Source organism: Bombus vosnesenskii, unplaced genomic scaffold (assembly GCF_011952255.1).
Source record: "Bombus vosnesenskii isolate JDL3184/JDL3185 unplaced genomic scaffold, Bvos_JDL3184-5_v1.1 scf7180000014527, whole genome shotgun sequence".
Taxonomy (NCBI): domain Eukaryota; kingdom Metazoa; phylum Arthropoda; class Insecta; order Hymenoptera; family Apidae; genus Bombus; species Bombus vosnesenskii.
This window is the reverse complement of record NW_022883502.1, coordinates 167,299-189,889: the sequence shown is the minus strand read 5'-3', so window position 1 is coordinate 189,889 and position 22,591 is coordinate 167,299. Positions and strand designations below refer to the sequence as shown.

Sequence of the window (22,591 nt, the reverse complement as noted above, 5' to 3'; positions counted from 1 at the left end):
ACTAGATTCGTAAGCGACTTTAGAACGACCACGAGATACGAAGCTGTCGTCCAGTATTACATTTTAACCAAACTTTGATAATTCTGACTATATGTGCAACAAACATGGCGTGGTTGAAATCGATGCGTCTTATTTGTCCGTGCCAAGTATCAATTTACTGGCAACGTTCAAAACATCGATGGCTCGATATTTATTACAAGGTACATTCAAGTTGCATGCCAACATTTTTCGTCTCGAACTTTAAATTATCCAAATTTTAACACTTTACTCAAGTTTTATGTATAAAAATGTATTTCAATTAGAGAATTACGGATGAATCAAACTGCACTTATTATTTATACTTTATAACCATCAAAGCTACATATAATAATATATTATAACCGACAATAAAGCTGGCGTTTGTAATTGCCGAACTTGACAGAAATAGTTTGTTACTTGATAAATTTTTCAATTTTTGAATTACAAGTCAGATTAAAAAGGGTTTAAACCAATGGAAATACTTCCTATGTTAATACAATCAATGATATTTAAACAGTAGAAGTATGTAGTAGTACATATAATAAATAATAATATATATCACATATTTCTATGTTCTCTTAATAGGTAATTTAACGTTATAGTCTGATAATTGTATAAAGTGATAAATATTGCTTATAATTATTAATTCATTGTTAATTTATATGCTTCGGTAAAATGTACATATTGTTATTATAAATGGATTAAAGCGACTGAATATTTACGTATAAACTATTTTTAATATCCATACATTGTTTTCAGTTCATCAGTTTCAGTAATTTATGCGTACAAAATTTAATGTCTATATACGTATGTATATTTCATTTCATTCTCACTGTTATATTTTATATACCATAAATATAGCTCTATTCATCTATTTACGGGGTACGTCATTTTCACACAAATCTCCAGAGGATACGCGAAACATTTAAAGAGAGAGAAAATCACAGTATTTTAAAATATATACATTTTAAAATAAATTTGAAAAAGAAATATAGAATTGTTTCATACCCGCTTATATAAAGTACTTCACTGGACATTTACATTCTCTTTATTGTTTATTATTTTAAACAGCTTTAGCTCTAATTAACCTTAATTTCATCACAACCTTTTGCGGATTTTCCAGCTTTATAAAAATAGAAGAAGTTAAGAAATCTAAAGAAAAATTACTTTTTGTGTACTCTAAAAAGAATTAATTTATCGAATTATCTTTCATAAAATCAAATTTCATTGTACTTAAAAAATGTTTGATAATTCACAAAACCAAAAGTGTCAAAAGTGTCAAATTAATAATTTAGTAGTAATTAAAAATGTATAAATGTATAAATGTTCGGGTCGAACTAAGACGCAATACACAGAAATATTCCTATATGTATAATCCAATAATAATTTACTCGAATTGAAATAATAATAATGGATATATTAAGTATAACCTAACAATAATAATTAGTCTATTACATAGGTACACATCTACGCAGTACTGACAATTATGTTACTATATCTGATAAAAATGTCTTTAATCATATTAAACTCCTACTTTAAAATATTTATTAAAGAAATTATTTCAATTGGAAGAAATAACTATATATTGTAATATATTAATTATGAACTTCCTCAAAAAACGTAACATTAAATTAAATACCACAGTACTTTACAAACTTTACAGTTTATTCACACTCTGATATAACGCGACTGGATCTGAATAGTTATCAATGACAACACTACAAAGGTTTGTCGCCACGAGCCTGAGTTAACGCATCTATGTCCGAGCAAACGATGCCAAAGTACGCGTGACATTGAACAACGTAGAACCAACGTCAAACGATATACGTAAGTATATGCGTGATAAACGCAAAACAAATAAATCTAACTGTAGTATATATATTAAATGGTCGATATTCGCGGTTAAGTTACGTTCAAAAGATCATTAATCGGCGTTAGTGAAACGGTCGATGAATAGACTTACCCTAGAGATACGAAGGGGTTGATGCAGGTCATGCCCACCATGCATACGAAATCCCCACGGAGAGCCTCCAACAAGGGTGACTTCTCTTGCACTCATCCCGCCTCTCTTATCACTCTCCAACAACCACTCACTCGCGTTTCAATCCGAACGCGAGACGCAACTACGCTGTTTGCTGATACAGACGCCACGCCGTCTCGTTTTACTCGTCTCGAGTTGACCAACGGGGTCGTAGTTCGCGCTTCGCGGCGCAAAATCGTCGATCGCGCGTAAATTCGTCTTGTCAACGCTCACATTTCTCGAATAACGCCTCGCAAAATTTGCCTGCTATCATTTATTATCAACGTTTACTCGAATGGTAGTCAGTACTCCTTAATCAGCGACATTACCGACCATGCATCATCTTTCAACGAACGAACGACGAAAAGGTTACGGACGAAAAGTTCATGGACGACGAATCATACAAATTATTAGTGTTATTGATAAAACAAAAAATAAATTTAACGATTCACGATGTTCTCGGTTATCAAATTACGAACACGAATATATAGTCACTGATGACAAGAAAATTGGAACGAACCGAGACACGAACTACACTCGTCGATGGTTCGCGGAATACTGACGTGACGGCGCATTCCCCTTCCCTATAATCGCCGACGCGCCACCCTCACTTGCCATCCTATGAAACTCAAGCCACCCGGCGAACACGCGTGCCCTCTCCTACAGCTACAATCAACATTTCTTAACTTACGATTCGGATGAACCACTTGTAGCTAATATTATACATATAGAGTAGACGCATTACCATTCGGTCGTATTATTTAAAGGTCACAAGAGAAAAACTTGATAAATATATTTTCAGCAATATTTTTAATTATAATAAAATCTTATTTGAAAATCGGATGAACATCTTAGATATAAAGGTATACGTCTTTTAAACAAGGACATATTTTATAAACCGAAGATATAACTATAAAAAGGTAATACTTTAATATTATAACAAGTACAACCTCGAAATGAGCAACATAGAATCGAGATCGACTGGTTGCTTATTAGGGATCATATATGCTACTCGGCTTGACTTTGTTTTCGAACGCAATAAGGAAAAACACGCGAAACGAGCGACAGGTTGGAGATAGCGGTGAAACAAAAAGTGATTGGCCGAGGAGCATATAACACTCCAGAATCGCTAACGCTAGAGAGAGAAGACATTATACATATTCTATTCGTCTTCTACTAAACGATGTTATTGTTCATTCGATCACAAAAATTGATTGCTTCTGGCTTTCGCAGACCTCTTACTCGGGTTTGGAACTCTCACTTCGTCGACGAGTTGTATAAGAAATAAAGAAGAGGGGATAGTGAACTGCTTATTTCGAGTCAGAAACTAGTAGCTTATTATTTATTATACGAGCCAAAACTGTAATACATAACTTTAAAATTACAAAAAAGATAGAAAAACGCGTTTAGCTTTAAGATCAAATAGCAGACATTTTTGGTAAGAACTTTGGGATTGTTTGACAATGAGTACTGAACTTTAAAACTACGTGTAACAAATGAAAGACATTACTTATCGCGTTCTTATTCTATACTCTTCATTTATCATTATTTTTGGAATATACTTGCAATTGGAAAAGTAATTATTATATCGTTCTTGAAAATCAATTAAATTCGTACCTCTAAATTGACAATTACAAAATCAATGCTACAGGTTTCTAAACAACCATCAGTAAAAGACTATGTAAACTGATATAATCTTCCATCTTCATCCTTTTAATTAAAATTTGGCACTTTGTTTAACAATTTATAATCGCCAAATATATTTTGTAAAATTTGTAAAAAAATCTTATACAATAATTAAAGTCTTTCAATCCTTTGTCATCAGCTTGTAGGATCAACTTACATTATAAATTATTAAACGATATTATTTTACTTATAAGTATCCTTAAGATTAATTCGCACTTGAACAATACTTGGATATTAAACTGTTTACTTTCGCTTTAATACTAAAACATAACATTTAACTAAAACAAAATAAAAAGGTCGACTGTTGATTTTTGAGATATATAAAGGTTCTGCTAATAATAATACATACGTATTGGAATAAAATAAAAAGTTATATGAAAAAGGAACAATATTAATTCAATATATTTTATAGAATGTCAAAAAACTATGTTTATCCTTTCATTACTTACAATGCAGTACTAGTGAAAAAATATAATTCTGATTGAAAACAATTATCAATGAAAATCTTTTTCTTGTAATACTAATTTCAGACATATTTTACTTTGTTTGTGAAATAAATTTAGGTATATTATAGGTAAATAATATTTTTTAAAATGTTAAAAAAGAGCTTTTTTAACATATTTCACAAAATTATGAAATAGACGAATATAATCAACAATTATGACAAAAGCATAAATTCAAGTATATATCAAATATATATTTATTGTGACTGCACAGTAGCAGACAAAAGTTTAAGACAATTATTCGTAAACCGGATTACGAACATCTTATACGCATATTGTTCTTCTATTCGGTTTGTCTCTTTGGAATAACATAGCTGTCTGTTTGACCTTCGTAACCTCAGACCGTCAATTAAATATAAACAATGTAGGAGTTGCAACAGTTAGTTACCGCTTAGCACTCGTAAACAGTGGACATTAGTTTAAGACGATCTGTGTAAAACGTAAATATGAGTAAATGAGTAAATGTCAAAATCATTGTTTAGTGCACCTTTTATTGCTTAAAATTCATTTAGGTAGAAATAGACTATGGGTAAATGAAAAAATTTCGTTGAAAACGAAAGGGAAGAAATCGTAAGGCTGCGAAATCAAAGCAAAACCTTCACTGAAATAGCAAATATAGCGAACAGGTCAAAAACGGCTTGTAAGCACGCTTGGTATAAATTCTTAAAGGCAGGCATGTATTGCGATCAACCGAAAAATGGAAGACTATGAAAACGGCAACGCCGAAAATGGATGACCGGATTCATCGATTGAGCGAAAAGTATCGTTTTCGTAGTGCAATTAATATTGCTGCGGAGATAAACTATAAAAACGATACACGAATTAGTGCTAGAACTGTTAGGAGAAGATTAGAAGGCTTTAACTTAAGGGGACGAAAACCCCGAAAGAAACCACTGCTGAGTTCTAGGAATCGAAAAAGACGACTTGCATTTGCTAAAGCTCATAGGCATTGGACAAGTGAAGATTGGCAAAAGGTGTTGTTTTCAGGCGAATCGAAATTCAATCGCGTCTCTTCTGACGGGATACGGTATGTTAGACGTCGAATTGACGAAAGTTTGAAAACACAGTGCGTTTTAAAAATCCTTAAACATGGTGGTGGGAACGTTGTGGGGTGGGCGTGTCTTTCTTGAGGCGATCCTGGTCCGATATGTCGTATCGATGGAATTGTGGCGGCACTCGATCACGGAACTTTCCAACGGCTTCGCGACACAAAGCGCTATACCTTCAAAGCGTATATTCCTACGGTTCTTTCGCCGAATATTCCGAAGAATGCATACGCGGCAACCGTCGCGGACATCTAATAAACGCGTGCGTAGTGGGGATATGGAGGAGCAACAAAGAAAAGAATCCGTTTGGTTTCGAACAAAAGATTCAGTCTGCCCCTAGTTGCGAAGTACGAAAGCGTCATAGCGAAGCAAACACAATTCGAGATACGTGGTTATTAACTCTTAATTAAGTTAATAACTAGTCGTTAATTGTTAATCGTAAATTGTTGACTGTTGAGTGTTAATAGTTTAATAAACCTTTTTGTTGAACATTAAGAGTATTTCTTGTGGGCACCTTCACCAACAATCGCCTAAGAATTATGGACCGTTTTCAATACATGGACATACTCAAGAACACAATGTTTGTTGAGGAAAATATTAGGTTGGTATGATCACTGGTTGCTACATGCAAAGTTGGTGCAACTTCTAACGACGCTCTTTTGTTTTTGGCGTCCGCCACGTGTTAATTATCTGAATGTATCCAGTGTGTTCATATGGCTGTACATGATGGTAAAATACAGAATACAAAAACCGAATCTGTGTGAATCAATTAAATATCAAACTCCAAGACCTATTTAATAACAATGTTGCCTTTTGCACGCAATAATATGCGTGATGATTTTATTCTTCAAAATGACAATGATCCGAAGCACACGGCTCGGGTTGTAAAACAGTGTTTTGGAGAAGAAAATATTACCGTGTTACCGTGGTCGTCGCAATCACCAGACATTAATCCAATCGAGAATTTGTGGAGCATCATAAAAAAGACAGTACAAGGTTATAAACCGAGAAATTTAAATGAATTTTACAATTGAAACAGCTTGGAGTAATATTACGGTAGATCAATGTAAAAAATTAATAGATGCTATGCCAGCAAGATGTACCGAAGTGATAAGAAATAACGGATATTGGAAAAAATATTGAATTTAAACAAAAATTGTTTATAATTTCTTACCAAAAATTAATATTTTTTGTGTAGTCTTAAACTTTTGACCGACGAAATATACAGATTTCGCTGTCTTTTTATAACTTAGCTACTGAGCAAAATATCAAAATGGAATTTTTTTTGTAAGTATACAAACAAATGTCTAATTAGTCAAAAGTAGAACACTGTATTTATATTTTGTTATGGAAAGTAAATCAATTATCTATTTTTCCATTTCCTCTTAATCTTTCGTTCGTTACTGTATGTTAGGACAGTCCTTTTTTCTACTTTTCGTTTTGAAGCTTTTTAGATTTCTCCTACCATCCTTTAAATTCCACTTTGTAAAAAAATAATACAAGTTAAGTCAAATAAGTCCTAAAGTTCCTCAGTTTTTGACCCTTTGCACTCGACGGCCTTTTCCGTCGGGCGTAGCAGTAACTCGAGGTAAATTTGCGCGTATGTACCGAGTGTCTTATAGGTAGGTGGTTAAGTGGCCTTTCGTTCTTTTGCTTTTTTACAGAATATATGAATTAATTCAACAAATTTCCAAATCCGTTCTTTTTGAGCTTCTAAATTTACAAAACTATAATACTTCTGCCACGATCGTCAAATCCGAACCAACGTCGGAGACGTTACTAATAGAACCATGGTTTTGGAAGAATTTGAGCATAAATATTTCACCTTCGTTTTAATGCGTAACATTTCACACTTCATAACAAACAATATAAAGAGCTTAAGAGTCTATTTACGAACCAATACTGCGCTCTCATCAATTGGAGAGGTCAAAATTTAACAAAATTTAACAGGAACTATCGCCTCTCATTCTTCTCTCGAGTTGCCACACGGAACGCCGTGGTGACGGAAAATAGCCTCTCGAGTGCAAAGGATTAATCTGGAATGCGATGCAACTGCAAAAGAGCTACTTTAAAACAAAAAATTGCTTATTAGTTAAGAAAATATTAAAATATTTATTGTTTATAAATTAAATAACAAACAAGTATAAAGAGTTTTATAGAACAAACATAGAAGTTAATTAAATAACAGAGATTAATACATAGAATTTTTTGTTGCTCTATCTTTCTAAGACTATAATAAGATTTAAGTATGCTGTTTAATTTGATTTTATCAAAGAGCTAAGAAATAAAACATTTATAAAAATGTACTAATTGAAATGAACTATTCTAAATAATTTTCAGGAACCTTTTATCCTTTAACAAATTCAACAAAAAGTAGCTGTGAATTGCAGTAACAGACATTATATAGTAAACATTTATATCTAAAAGTTCATAGAATACATTTTACTGCTATCACATAAAGCATATAATTATCAACAATTATCTACAAGTATAATTTTTTATAATATACGTAATAAGAATAAAATTTTTGGTCCATAGGATTTTGTTTCCTTAACTTACAACAAAGGAATAAAGAGGCGTATGACAAAACATAAATTTAACACGTTGATGCCGGCGTGCGCCATCGGTGGGTCACACGTATCTGTCCCGTGAGGCGACGTGCACTACCGATGGGTCGCTCGAGTTTGTTTGTTTTGTGTATCGCGATGGGTCGCACATGTACATATTTCACAAAATTGATAGTACAAAATAGGTTTGTATTATTTTATCTCAACATTATAACACATCTGTGATTTTTGGAAGTAGCTAGCATACATACTGGCCTTTTGTCAGTCCATTTTAAAAATTTAACGTAACCTAACACTATTTTCGTCGTGTATGTTCCTTACGTACGCCGTCGTTCTCCGACGAACACGCATAACTATTTTTTTTTCTGTACGGAATTGAAAAATTTGTTGATTCGCGCTATGAACGTTTCTTATAGAAAAATCAAAAACAGTACAAAATTAGAGTCCCGTCAGCTTTACTTAACATTTATAGATATATGCAAATTGATATTGCCAAACTACTGTATATCAATGTATTGGTTGAAGTCCATGGAATTCATTGAACCCAACAAGAATCATATAGTTTTTGTAATTTTGCCATAAATTGAGGCCAAAGTTGAAAAATTGTCAGTCTAATCCGACGCTACGCCGCCTCACAAAGCAGACCGTGCATTCGGACGCCGCCTCACAGAGAAAACCATAAATATCGGCGCCGGCGTCAACGTGTTAATTCTACAACATGTTATGAATGTGACTCAAGAAGCATCAATTTGAAGGCTTAGCATAATTATTAAATTGCGGATGTTTATGTAAATTTAAATTTTTAAAAGCACAGACACAGAACTGGAACCTTACACATAATTCATTCTTGCATCTATAACCCATTTGCATGATGGCCCTACTTTAAACGGCCATTTGAAGGCATCAGCGGCGTTCAACTGGCGACTGGTCCCCATCACCGTGCGCGGTCGGTCGTAGGTGTAGTAAATGACATCCGAATTCTTCATGGAGTTTATCGAAAATTTATTGTTCAAAACGATTGCTAGACAATGTTAGTTCGCAAACATCGCATCTTACATTCTTTATAACAGAGGAAAAAGTAAAAATTATTTATTTAAAAAAAAGTTATTTAGGCTAAAATGGAAATTAAATCATATCATTTCTCGCGGAATTCTTTAAAATGGTCAATACATAATGGTACATCGCAAATATGGCATTTAAAGACCGTTTCTCTGCGAGAACGTTTAGATAAGCATGCAATGCATCGCTTTGACGTTCTGTTTCCCTTCGCTGCAGTTGCACGTACCCGAATAGGAAAATGCCTGTCAGTATATCGCGTTATCGAATCATTAGGCGTCTCGCTTACTTTTATATTTGGTAAATAATTTCTCCGGTCAATTGTTGTTTAAAAATATGAAAAGCTCGATCCTTTTTATGATTTTTAAAAATTACATAACTGTTCAGTAACATCACGTTTATGAAGTAAAAAAATATTTTCTTACAGGCTTTTTTACATCTTCGCGTAGTATGTAACTTACTTAACATTTGATCGTCAACATCAACTCCATCCATATTCTAATTATAATCAATTACTATTGTTGGTTTTATACATTTTTATCCGGTATATCGGTTTGTTTTCTCTGTTTCAGCAAATCCTAAGCTAGGCATAGTTGTTAGTAAAACGACATATTTTTTACATACACTTTTTTTACATAGAAGACAGTCGCAGATCGCGTAATAATCCGCGCTTGGATTCAAATGGGTTCAATTTTCCATAAATATATAAACATCTGCAATATAGTAATTATATTTTCAACCGCTTAAACCATATATGTATAGAGACTCTTATGAAAATATATCAAAATAAAATATAAAAGTATGAATTTTCTTTAATATTCGCACATAGACTTATTTTTGTAAATCCTTTTCTTTTTTATCAACCCACAGATCGTATTTATGACGTAAGTAACGTAATGCATCTGGTTCCTCGTACTTTTTATTTTCTTGTTCTTGTTTCTTCTTCTTCTTTTTCTTGTCAACAGATGCCATTTCAATTGTACTAAGTATCACCTGTGGATTTTCTTTGACAAATTCTGCAATTTGCATGAATGGTGTATCCTCTTTCTTGTTGGACTTTTCGTATTCACTACGTTTAATGCGGATAAAGTCTATCTGGCTTTTCTCAAATTGATGTATATCATTCATAGTCGTCCATTCTATATTATCTAGATGCTCGCTGTTTTCATTATTAACAATATATTGATGAATTTCACCTTTGTCCAAATGACAACGATAATAGTACTTTTCACTGTCTTTTTTTAGTGAAAGAGTTTCCATATACTCCGTCATCAAATATCCTGTCAGATCTCGTTCATCATGAATTTTATGAATATCGGAATCGTGGCGTACAGAACAAAGACCAATGTATATGAAATTAGCGTATACACACTCGGTACTAAGCTCTACTTGCCCTTTGTCGATCGTTCGTCCTAGAGTAGCATGATATGTCAGCGTATATGGACGTAAAGGAAATTGAGATATATCATTTTTATCGTGTATCCTACTGGTTTGATATAACCAATTACGATAATCTGGTAAAATCTGATAATAATTAAGGTTAACCCGTCTAATTGTTTTAACGCGATTTTTATCTTTTAAAAAACTGATTGTCAAACCCTCAATTTTCTTGTTTTCAAACAGTATATCCTCCAAGAGAACAGCATGATGGACACCTGCTTCAGTAACGTATATATATTTGTATCCTGGTACTAACAGCAAGGTGGGAAAATATTTATTTTTACGACTATGAAGAGGAACCTCGATATCATCTAGTCCAAAACGAAATGGTACTTCATAATACGTTGTGCCAGTCGACTTCAAATGTTCAATGAAGCGATATAAACGTCTTGTAATGTTGCGATGAGTTTGAGCAATGTAAATAGTATCAAAATTTTCTTCAGTGAAATATTTCGGTCGGAACTGAGTGTATAAATGATAACGTAGTTTATAATTCAACGGAACGTTCCCAGCAGGTTGTACTTGCTGCAGAAGTTCATAAAAACGTGCTACTTTCTTTTTAAACTCGGTATCACATATTCGCATGTTTTTACTTAAATTACTTATTGTCAAGTCCTTCAATATCTGAATAATATAATAATTACTTTCCTTATGAAGTACAGATTTATTGATAGGCTGTAATTGCATAGGATCCCCAGCAAAAATTAAGTGCAGGTTATGTTTAAGGGACAGTATGTATAATAGAAGCAACATGGCCGGTGAGGGTATAGTGTATATGTCTAAAATAAGAACGGATGTGTCTTCAGCGACAAACTTTTTAGAGTACACGATTAACTTATAAAGTTCTCGAATTTTATCTTTATCGATCGTTCGAAACATTTTGAGCGCTTGATGATACAGTAGATCGAAATGATGCATACAAAAAGATACAAACGTGTACGATTGTATATTCTTCAAGGAAAGTTCACTTGCCTGGTCTTTGCGAAATATAATAACCTTTACCGATTTCTGGCACTTTACAGCCAAAGTGCACAGAAGAAACGTTTTACCATTTCCGCTTGGAGCATCGATCGCGATAATTGACTTAGTTTCTTGCTTTAATAATTCGCATATATCATGGTACGCTTGCTTCTGGTATTTATTTAAGTTTTTCATATCTAGCTCCTTCTCTTCTCCAGTACATCCGGTACAATTGGATTGACCGATGCTCAATGAACCGAATTGTTTTTTCAACTCTTGCACCGCAGCGTCACTCATTCTGTTACTTCACATTTGCATGTCGATAAAAAAAATATTTCTCTATTAATATATACTTCATAAAATTACAATGTTTAAGATAAACATTCGAAGAAGAAGATCTTTCTTACTTACCCTTCTAAATAATTTTATCCACTGTTTTGTTTTCCTTCTTCGGATGCTTAAAACATCTGCAAGTATAACACAATCGTTAGATCAAAATCTAAAGCGATATTAACACTTTACCAACCGATAGCCTATTAATCGACTTTTTGTCGCCGACAATCTTTCTCATTATTTGAGCAGTAATTTGTTATTTAGTACTAAGGTACCTTGCTCAGTTACGTGAGTTGCGTTGCTTTGTAAGCTGCCACAGTTTTATAGCAATTTGAAAAACGTACTGTTCGCGATGAACAAAAAGAATGGTATTAGAGAGTCTAAACCGAAACAGAGCTGGCGCCAGGGAGAATCTGCGCCTGAGATGCCGGTCGGACGTGCGTATGTTGGTTGAATCGCTAGCGGTCGGTAAAGTATTAAGTATCGAATATATAGATATTTTTATGCCTCGTATCTAAACCATTATAGATTACTTTCTCGCAATCTTTTTGTCTTCTTCGTTTTTTCTCTTAATTACACACCAACATTATAGCAACTATTCAGTACCGATAATAAATTAAGCGATAATTTAATATTCTTGGATATAAAATGTCAGTGATTATCGAATGAAAGACAAAATATTTACAGTTATATGAATCGTCGTACGAAATTAAAGGATCGTTAAATTTTCAATGAAAAATTGTCAACATTTAAACTGTTACAGCTTCGTTAAAAAATTTTACTACAACAACAGTTGTTTTTACCTCGTATAACCGGAAAGGAAAGCGAAGATACTTCTTCTTTTCGAAAATTTTATAAATTCAGACACCTTTATGGGTATTGCAATATTTTTTTTTTTTTTATGACTGAAACCACTATGTACCTGAAGATCAAATATTTACCTTCCTTCTCTTTACAACGACCTCTTAAAACTTAATGTACGACTTTTCATCGCTGTTTTATTGAACTTTGAATGAAAAGTATGCCGTTAACATTAGCATAATCCAAAGTATATACCACAAAGCCCAAACTATAATTGTTATATCTCAAAATTAAAAAATTATAATATAAGAATTAATATCTCTGTTTAAATGATTTTGGTTACGAATAATCATCATAAATGATTATTGATGATAAATATTTTTGTTGGTTACGAATAATCGTTACCAATGACGAGTATTTTATGTTAGTGGTTACCGATAACTATTATCGATGACGCGAATTCTTTTTTGTTACCGATAACTATTATCGATGACGCGAATTCTTTTTTGTTACCGATAACCGTTATCGATGACAGGAATTTTTTTTGTTATCGATAACCTTTATCGATGAGGGGAATTTTATTTTGATTACCGCTCACCATTATTATCGACGAGATACAAAATATATATGACACTAAATGCTTTTTCGTATCCGACATTTTGAGGATTACCCAGGTGATACACTAATATCACAAACGAGTATGTTTATTCTTCAACAGTATAGGACGAACTTGTGGAATCATTCTGTCCTTTCCAATTTCGTGAATTTTTAAATATGTTGTAAAGCTGTATATTGTATAGATAACCGTCAGTCGGTCTTAGTTTCCGCGATATTCGCAAAAGTATGCCGGTATCGCTACAGTGAATTCTGCTTACAGTTGTGCGCATATGACAGCGTATGCTCCCAACAACTAACACTGACGCAATATGTGATATAAATCAACATGTTCGGCAACTTCAGGCGGCGTATACCCAAGTATTGGTTGTTGGACGCATACGTTGCCTTAGACGCATAACTATAGACAGAAATACATTCTATCTTGTATCTGCAGTTTTTCGTATCTCGGAAACTAAACGAATGGACGGTTGTATGCATAAAAAAAAGTTGTCCAAATGTTAATTTCTATAACATATTCGGAAATCGGAGAGGACGGAACTCCTCTGCGAGTTCTGCAAAATTTTTATCATTTATAATGGTTATTCGTAATTGGCACAGTTAAATATAATCTTCTTTAATCATTTTATTTTTTGAGAAATTTCTTTAAGTTTCAGTGGTGCCTTCTATTTAAATACAAATTAATTTCTATTTAATAATTTCTCACAAAAAGAAATCGAAACAAAGAAATAACTATTATTTTGCGGCTATATCACAAGAAGCTCACACAATTGAATTTGCACGTGTCGTGTGCGTGTGTTTATTGTTTAGTACCTAGACTTCGCAATTGTCGTCCAAGTTTTCCGCGATACTAAGAAATTATAAGGCAACGATATTATTTACAATCGCATCAACCTCTATATATAAAACAAAATAATAAAAAAAAAATATGTAGGTTATTAGCGACTTACAATTAATTAAAATTATAAATTGAGATTTGTAATTTTTGGAAAAAATTGCTTTATTTACTAAGTTTTACATAATTATCAGAACCCAATACATTAAAGTGATTAGATGTAGCGTAGTATCTATGCAGCAAAATTGTTGATCTGAACGTGTATTTCCGATGATATTTTAGATCGCTAAAGCCGAAAATGAGCGTCATTTTCCACTTTTTTTGAAATTTCTGAAATGAAATGATTTTGAAAATTCGAGTTTATGAACATTTGACAAACGTCTTAAATGGAGAAATCTGCGAAAGGTCCTGATCATACAGAGCGCTAAGCGTTACGGGGCAAAACAAATCCTGGCACAGCCAATGGCTTTCTCTGTCGCTTGCCGCTCCGTGTGTTATCAAGGCTTAACCGGACATCTCACGGTGTAACGGCGTAAGAGCTGGAAAATAAAACATAACCTAAACCTAATCCAATACTTATGCTCAGGATTTAACTGCATACGCAGTAACCAATACAGTAGGCTAAGAGTATCAAATTTTAAAAAAGGTATCATCAAAATCCACTAGAGCATTGATCAACAGATTAATTGAAATTTTGTGTGCCTTATTTCCGCGAAGAACGACTCCAATTTTCGGCTTCAGAAACCTCACGAACCCTTAAAAAGTATTATTCTATCCAAATATTTTACTGCTTGGATACTGTACTAGAGCTAAGTGATTTGTTAAAAAGGAATTATAATAGTATGCTTTAAAGCGTATATTCTCCAACAGTAATCGAGATATTTTAACATTTTTTAGCATATTTATAGTATTGACATTTAACTTTTACAATTATCCTTATTTGAGATATAACTCAAGAAACTTACTACTATAGTACATATAATATATTACATATACAGGGAGAGGTGATAATCGTTGTACAATCGGGCAGGGTGCGATTCGACGTGCAAAAATAAAAACAGATTTGGTATAATATTTTTTCACTTGAAGCTTCGTTTTCGAAAAAATCGACTTTGAAGATTTAACAAATATACTTAAATTTGGCTAATGCTGGACTGCACATGAGTCAATAGTCGACAGAGGTTTAAACTATATTTGAAAATAAGTAAAAAATGCGCAATAAAATTTGTTCATGAAATACTCGAATTTAAAACAAAATAAATTTGAAAGTATATCATGTATGTGTACAGAAGCAGTTCGTAATTAAACATGTTTAAACCTTATTTCTTTTTAACGAGGTCTCAAAGAGGTTTCTGAGAAGTCAGAAACGAAGCGTCATATGAAATAATTTTATTCTATATCCATGACTTATTTTTCACGTAGAATCACCCTACTCCACCCTGTATGTACCTACAATGGCAAACAATAAAGTGTATTTAGTTCGAAAAAAACATTCTCCCCTTCCGGAATATTAAGATTGAACTTGAACTTGAAATTCTTTAATATCTCTCATTACAATAATTAAGAGAACAAACAATATTATCTTGGAGAGACTATTTTTATATAAATAAGAAAATTTATTGTGTGTGCAGTGGGCGTAATGCGTGTGTTGTGCAGGTAGTGAGTGTTGTATGCAGTGTAGCAGTATTATACGTTGTTTATTATTTATGTCACCATATTTATTACAAAATGTTACATACATTTGGAGAACTTTCGGACATGCATTTTTGTTACGATGCGACGGACGGTAATAGCACAAAAGCGCAACGTTTATACGGCAAAAAATATGAGACTATGCCCAGCGCAAAGATATTTCACAAAATAGACCAGCGATTGCAGGGTACCGGTATGTTAAGACCTGACGGACGAATTCAGCGCGACAATGTAGAAGGTAGAATGCTGCACCATATTCAAGAAAATCCCAGGTTAAGTACGATGATTATTGCTGTTGAAGAAGGTATCAGCAACAGCAACGTATAATCTGTATCGAAGAAGAAAACTCTACACCCGTATAGGTTTCAGAAAGTTCAGGAGTTAAAAACAGAAGATTTTCTCACAAGAAGAAATTTTTGCAAATGGACGAGTTGGAAAATCCAACGCAAATCCTATTTCCCCGTGAGCATATTATTTACTGGTGAGGCAATATTTAATAAGTGTGAAATAACAAACATAATTTTTTTTTATTATTTAATTTATACTTTGCAATTTATCCAGCTGGACATTTGATAAATATAACAAATATATGTAACGAATATTTCTGGGCATGTAAAAATCCACATGTACTAAGAGATGATTCATGCAGGATGATGCACCATCACATTCAACGCAGTGTAAGAGCATTTGACCAGCTGTTTTGGAAACAGGTGGGTCGATGGAACAGGACCTGTGCTTTAGCCTGCTCGGTCCCCAGATTTAAATCCCCTCGACTTTACTTCCGAGTACACATGATGACACAATACGGCAAAATTTTAAGAGAAAAGTCAAGCTCTGTTTACAAGGAAGCAGAGGACATATCGAACATTTATTGTAATTTAATGTATTTTTTGTGCACACTCGCGGTCGAGACAATCATAACGCGTGTGTGATTTTGTTGTGGTTCTTTGCAGACGGGAGAATCACAGTTTACGTGTCTGAATATTATAGTCTTCCTTTCTACGAGATGTAGGAAGTAAGCTGCTGCTTAGATATTGTTCGGATTGAGAATGACAATGACAGTGACCTCCTTTCGTTAATGTAAAGAAGTCCGATCGTATGCATGGGTATAAAACGATAATAAAACCAATTTGGATGTACGAAATACCATTATGAGGAACAGCAGCAATGAGCCACATAAATAAACTAGAGTCGCTTCAATCGAAAATACTCGGAATAATACTTAACACCCCATGGTATGTCAGAAACGACGATTTACTTAAAGACCAAAAATACCAATGGTCAAGGAAGAAATTGGCAGATACGCAAAAAAATACAAGGAAAGAATGGCAATACATCCAAACCAGCAGGCTGCTGAAACAAGAAAAACCCACATAAAAAGAAGACTAAGAAGAAGGCATGCCACTGACCTCGCCAAAGAGATAGATAAACAAACTGGATGGTATCCCGCTAGGGGTAGTCACCACATGTTATTTAGCAATAAAGTTAGAAAAATTTACCAAATGTCCTGCTGGACGAATTGTAAAGCACAAATTAAAAAAAAAAAACTTTGACTTTCGTCCATGCTGACGATTGTACAAGGGCGATTGTAGTATATTCAGAGTTACAGCCGTAAAACCGTTGAAAACCGCTAGCCTGTGCGCTAGCAAGGTAGAGAACGTAGTATACGACACTCTCAAGTGACTTCGCTATCTGTTCCTAGAAACAGGGATGACGGAATTCAAACAATGGCTGCGAGCGTTCGAAGCTTCACGTTTTTACGCAAACGTAAGACGTCAAAGCCCGCTAAGCTCACACACCATATGAATTTAATTGTGCTTAATTTATGGCACACAAGTGTCTTCCCACAGCCAAGGGTAACAAAAACCAGGCAGTCGTCCCAAGCGTTCGAACTTCATATTTTCTTACAATAAAAGCTCATTTGCATAAACTTATGCCAATACTAATGCTTAACACCGAAAACTAGCTTCACGATGATATGATGATACGTTGAACAATATCTTAATATCAACTGAGTTGTAATATAAACTAATATCAACTGTTATTTGTAATACTTCGTGCAGAAATTTATTACAAATACAGTTTGCTGTTTATCTATTTCTAAATATAAGCTTCCGGATACTTTTGTGACTCAACGATTTCTTGTTATTATTATTATTTAATTTGTACTTCACAATTTGTTCAACTGGACTTTCCGTAAATTACGTGATTTATCGATGATGTAAGTAATATATATATATATATATATACGTACTATGCGATGTATATATACATTGTGTCAACCATTTGACGCATGCGCTGCCGCAATCCACAACTATAGGCAAAATTCAATGTCTGATGCCGACAGTTTCTCGCGAATATATCGGAAACTAACCCGCTTCAATCCTTGTGTGTATCGGAACAATTTATTCAAAATGTTAAGCTTTACAACATTTCGAAAAATCATAAAAATCGGAGTCTAGTGAGTTTTTCTACAGTTTCAGCTAAAATTGGATACTATTATACTATGGTAGCTTATTAAATTCGTTTTGGCAACCTTTTTTATGTTAATCTAAAAAAATCTAAAGTGAATACATGTGAACTATCATCAAAAACTGATATAAAGCTTTTATTATAGCAGAGTAGCTATGTATATGTGCAAAATAAAAACTATGTACTATGATCTGCTATGTGATTGGCGGCACTGTTTCGGATTAACTAAGCGAATCTTTTCTATAATTATCAATTTATAATCATTTATGGTCTCCATTTACAATTTAGTTGTAAAAGATCTTCAACAGAAAGAAAGAAATTTCATCTCTCAATAGAACCTCGCATAGTTTCAAATAATCAAACACAGTGTCAGAAACTTTATTTTACTCTAAAGAAATGATAACATATTTAATTAAGTCTCTCCGCTATACATACCTATATTCTAGAATCACTCTATATATTATATTTCTTTTATTTTTATGTTGTTATTATTATATACCATGTAATCTACAAGTTAAAGCATTTATTATATTGTAAAGATGTTATCCTTTTAGTTTTTTTTTCCCAAATTCACTACTCACATATAAGAAAATCACATACATATAACAAACTAATAAAATATTTAACTAAAATATTGAACTTGTCGAAAATAGCAGATCTTTCGTTCGTATCAAATTGAATAATTCACAATTAAATGTATTCATAGAATAGAATGAGACTGAACTTTTCTTTGGGGGAATTTAGTTTTATCAGGCCTATTTTATTTAGTTTTGGAAACCACCAGATCAAAAGTAATACATATATGAAATCAAAGGAGAAATTTCATCTGGAAACAGATGCACAATTGGGTTAGGTTTGAACACGTAACAAGTTAAAGTACGTGAAAATTACGCTAAAAGTACTTGATTTAACTTTTTTTATTTAATTATTTTTATTATTACTTTATAAATATTTTATTTATTTAATTCTTTATTTTTTCGTGGTAAATTTTTAAATTTGGTAAATTTTGGATAATTGGTAAATAACTTGATTTAACATACGCATAACTTTTGAACCAATATATTCCTAGACTTAAAACTTGCAGTTTTGTATTCCACTCGTTGAGAATTGGACAATATAAAAGAAAGTCAATAATTTCTGATCTCCCAAGGTGAAGTTTAACTACAAAAGTTAAGAGAAACATTACTGTATGTAATTATAAAATGATCGATAACTACATACAAAAAGAACGTTCGAATCAGTATAATTTGCACGAAAATTTCAATTCTAACATATTCCACTAAATCAGTCATGAAATTTAATATTTAGATTGTTTACCGCTTGATCTAATTAAACCACAATTACACTATAATGCAAGTTGATCTTCGATTCTGGTCTAGCATAACCTTAACAGAGGTTAATTCGCGCTGTTGACCGATAAAGATACATTTGTCAAATCGTATATCAGGGATTTCTCCGGGAATGATTTATCGTATCACATAATGATTTATCAGCAAATCAAGAATTGCCCTTTTTGCTATTATATTTTCATTTCAAAATTAGACAAGAACTAAACATATAATGATGCGATCGATTTAAATATTATTTTAACATCCAATTCATAAAACAAAAAATGTCATAAGAGTAGATATATGCAGTTGAAGATTTGTATTTATTCCTAATACTAAAACATTGAGTATAAAAAAAATACATCAACATTTTTTTCATCAAAGTTTCTTTAGCTTTCATTAGTTTTTTTTGTAACATTTTATAACATAGATTATATAATGAGATCATGAAAAGCAGTTGTTATATAAAGACATAAATTTGTATCTCTGCACTTTTAATCACTTCATAATAAGAGAACTTTTGTATACAGAACAGAATAAAATTAAATATTATCTACTTACCGAACACTATTTTATAAGAATTTTAGTTTTATTCATCCAATTTGAACTTAATTATTTGCAGACACTAATCACATAAAGAAAACGATCAAAACAACAGTTTAACATAGGAACAAAAAGACGCAGGAACGACTCGAGATACGCGCTCTACGAAGGTATACGGTTGAATGCGACGTAATCCTCCTCAACAAGAACGCATGCTGACTCAACTTCAAAGCCCTGAACGTGGCATTGCTTTGACGTCCTGGCAAATCAGATAGCCAGTTTGTCTGTATGTGTTAACTATGTACATACATACTTCGTTAGTATCAAGAGATAAGAAATTTGTTCCTTTCACAGATCAAATTCTACTATGCAATCCATAGTTAATTCCTTAAAGTATGATCCAATAAATTAATTTATTCTTTTAAATCTTCGCGCATATTTTTTCATGCATACTAGCTAATTATTACTAAAATGATTGATAAAAATATACCATACAAATAAATTTATTCTGATTACACATATTTTTACATATATACATATTTTTTCATGCACACTAGCTAATCATTACTAAAATGACTGATAAAAAAATACCATACAAATAAATTTATTCTGATTATGTTATGTTAAATTTGTTCTGATTATGTTTAATACAGGATTATCCACTTAACACAGAACCCGCTCGCACGGAAACGTATGACAATGGCAACAGTATAACAATTCTCCCATGTTACTTACTACACAATCGTATGTCGTAACTCATCTATGAGCAAGAAGTATAGTTATATGTATATCTTATAAACTGCAACCAGAGCGAAAATGGCAGTGCTTACGCTTGTGGTTCTGATTGTATCCGGACTAGTGCTGCACCACGCGGTCAAGTGCTGAACGTAACACATCATCATTACAAGATTTTATAAAATAAGGGGCCTCCCCGTTTGGTTGCACGCTAGCATAGACAAGAGCTTATTGAGTTCCACGTTGCAAGAACCTATTTAATTGTACGGTTCTACGAAAAAATTCATATCTACTTTTCTGTCCGAGATAGACAAATATGTGAATAAAAGAAGCGCGCAATAACTAAACTAATTGTAAGTTCCTTAAGAAAGACAAATTAATTGTCTACTATATTCCCTTTCAAATGATTATGGGTCAATGGAACGATGCGGCAATTTTAATATATTTTCCATACACCATTTATATTTAATATTAACTCTTGATATTCGGCATGTCAATTGTACTAGCATTGATATTTTTTCATCGTCGCATGGAATCACTTTTTTTTTTCTTCGTACGTACTGTTGATACGAATTCAACTGTTGTAAAATGTTATAAATTTGTCAGTTCCTAAGGAATCAAGTGAGCCGAAGTTGCTAGCTACCAACTATTAGGTTGCTATAAACGCTGTAAACAAATATCGAATTTCTTATCTCTCACGATGCTTCTCAAATTGCCAAACATTATTGAATCGTCAAAACTCATTTTAGTCGACATACTTTAATCTACGAGTGGGAATAGTAAACATGTGTATGGTAGGTTCATTTTATCTTATTTGATGTTTTAATTTTTTGACTAAACTTCGTTTCCGGAACCAATCTTTTTTAACTTATTTTGCATCTTCTGATAGTACTCGATGAATAGAAGCTATAATACATCACATTTCACACCAGACGTGTGATATCACATCTGAAATATAAAAGTTTTTAGTGTATTTTAGTGTAGCGGCACTCGACAGTAAACTTTCCAACAGTTTATGTCACGCGACGCACGACACAAAGACCCTATACCTGCGGACAAGATGATTGCCAGATGTCGATATATTCGTACCGAACATTTTTTAGCTAGCCTAAGGACCCGCCATAAACCTTAGGATTTATTATAGCGAAGGCCCTCCAAAGAGACAAACAGTCTTTGTCTATCAGTCTCTAAGTCGACCACCTACTATGGGAACACACGAGAAATCTGCTTTCTCTCGCGTACGACGCTTCCCGCTAGCAATTTCCTCTCAAGGGCAGCTAGCATCTTTTTCCAACGGCCAAGACTAATCAGCCAATAAACATTAACGTACATTTCCCTCACTTTCCAAACCAAAGCTTTTCTCAACGAATCCGATGATCTCGCATCCTTAGACACATCCCATCACAGTTTTCCTTCGCAGCAGCATCGTGACGGAAAGTCAGTCTGTTGTATCTAAGCCTTCGACATCTCGTGCAATCATCGTCCGCACTCGTAGCGCATCTCGAATCATAGCTATCCGAGCTTTAACTTGTAACCGCGCATCGCGAACCGAATATTATCGCGAGTCTTGCGCCAAGTGTACTCATCAACATTACAGTTAATAAACTTTTATTGTTGAATACATCTGAATATTTCTTCCCAATCTATCACGACATACCACCTCATTAGAGACAAAATTCAATTCATAGACAGTCCGTGGATAAAAATCTAACCTATATTGGCAATTGTCGGCAGACATGCATTCACAATCAATCTACAAGTTTAGACTCTGAAAAAAAAAAAAAAAAATGAAAATCAAGAATAGAAAAATTGTGTTTTCGGCTTTGTTTTTCAGTTATTGAAAATTAAAAGTTGGCCAAAATATCTTCCTTACTCGAACGAAAGTAGGTTAACATAAACAGCGGGATCCTCAAATCGAACGATACATGGACAGCAGCTTAT

The 22,591-nt window shown here is 33.2% G+C and overlaps 1 protein-coding gene across 2 annotated transcripts; it reads right to left on the bottom strand.

The window, feature by feature from the left end:
- Positions 1-8,071: 8,071 nt before the first annotated feature.
- On the bottom strand, positions 8,072-20,158 carry LOC117239982. Of its 2 annotated transcripts, none has more exons than XM_033505806.1 (3): positions 19,934-20,158; positions 11,708-11,763; positions 8,072-11,600 (listed from the first exon to the last, which is right to left on the bottom strand). In XM_033505806.1, exon 3 carries the CDS (start codon positions 11,591-11,593, stop codon positions 9,728-9,730), a length of 1,866 nt encoding a protein of 621 aa, XP_033361697.1. In that variant the 5' UTR covers positions 11,594-11,600; positions 11,708-11,763; positions 19,934-20,158; the 3' UTR covers positions 8,072-9,727. The 2 variants fall into 2 exon arrangements, with proteins under 2 accessions (XP_033361697.1, XP_033361698.1); XM_033505807.1 differs by having other exon boundaries at positions 8,072-11,594; positions 19,934-20,157.
- Between the last annotated feature and the right edge of the window lie 2,433 nt (positions 20,159-22,591).

What these genes read in the sequence shown, in the direction of transcription:
- LOC117239982 (XM_033505806.1), bottom strand. Translation starts at nt 11,593, where the DNA reads ATGAGTGACGCTGCGGTGCAAGAGTTGAAAAAACAATTCGGTTCATTG.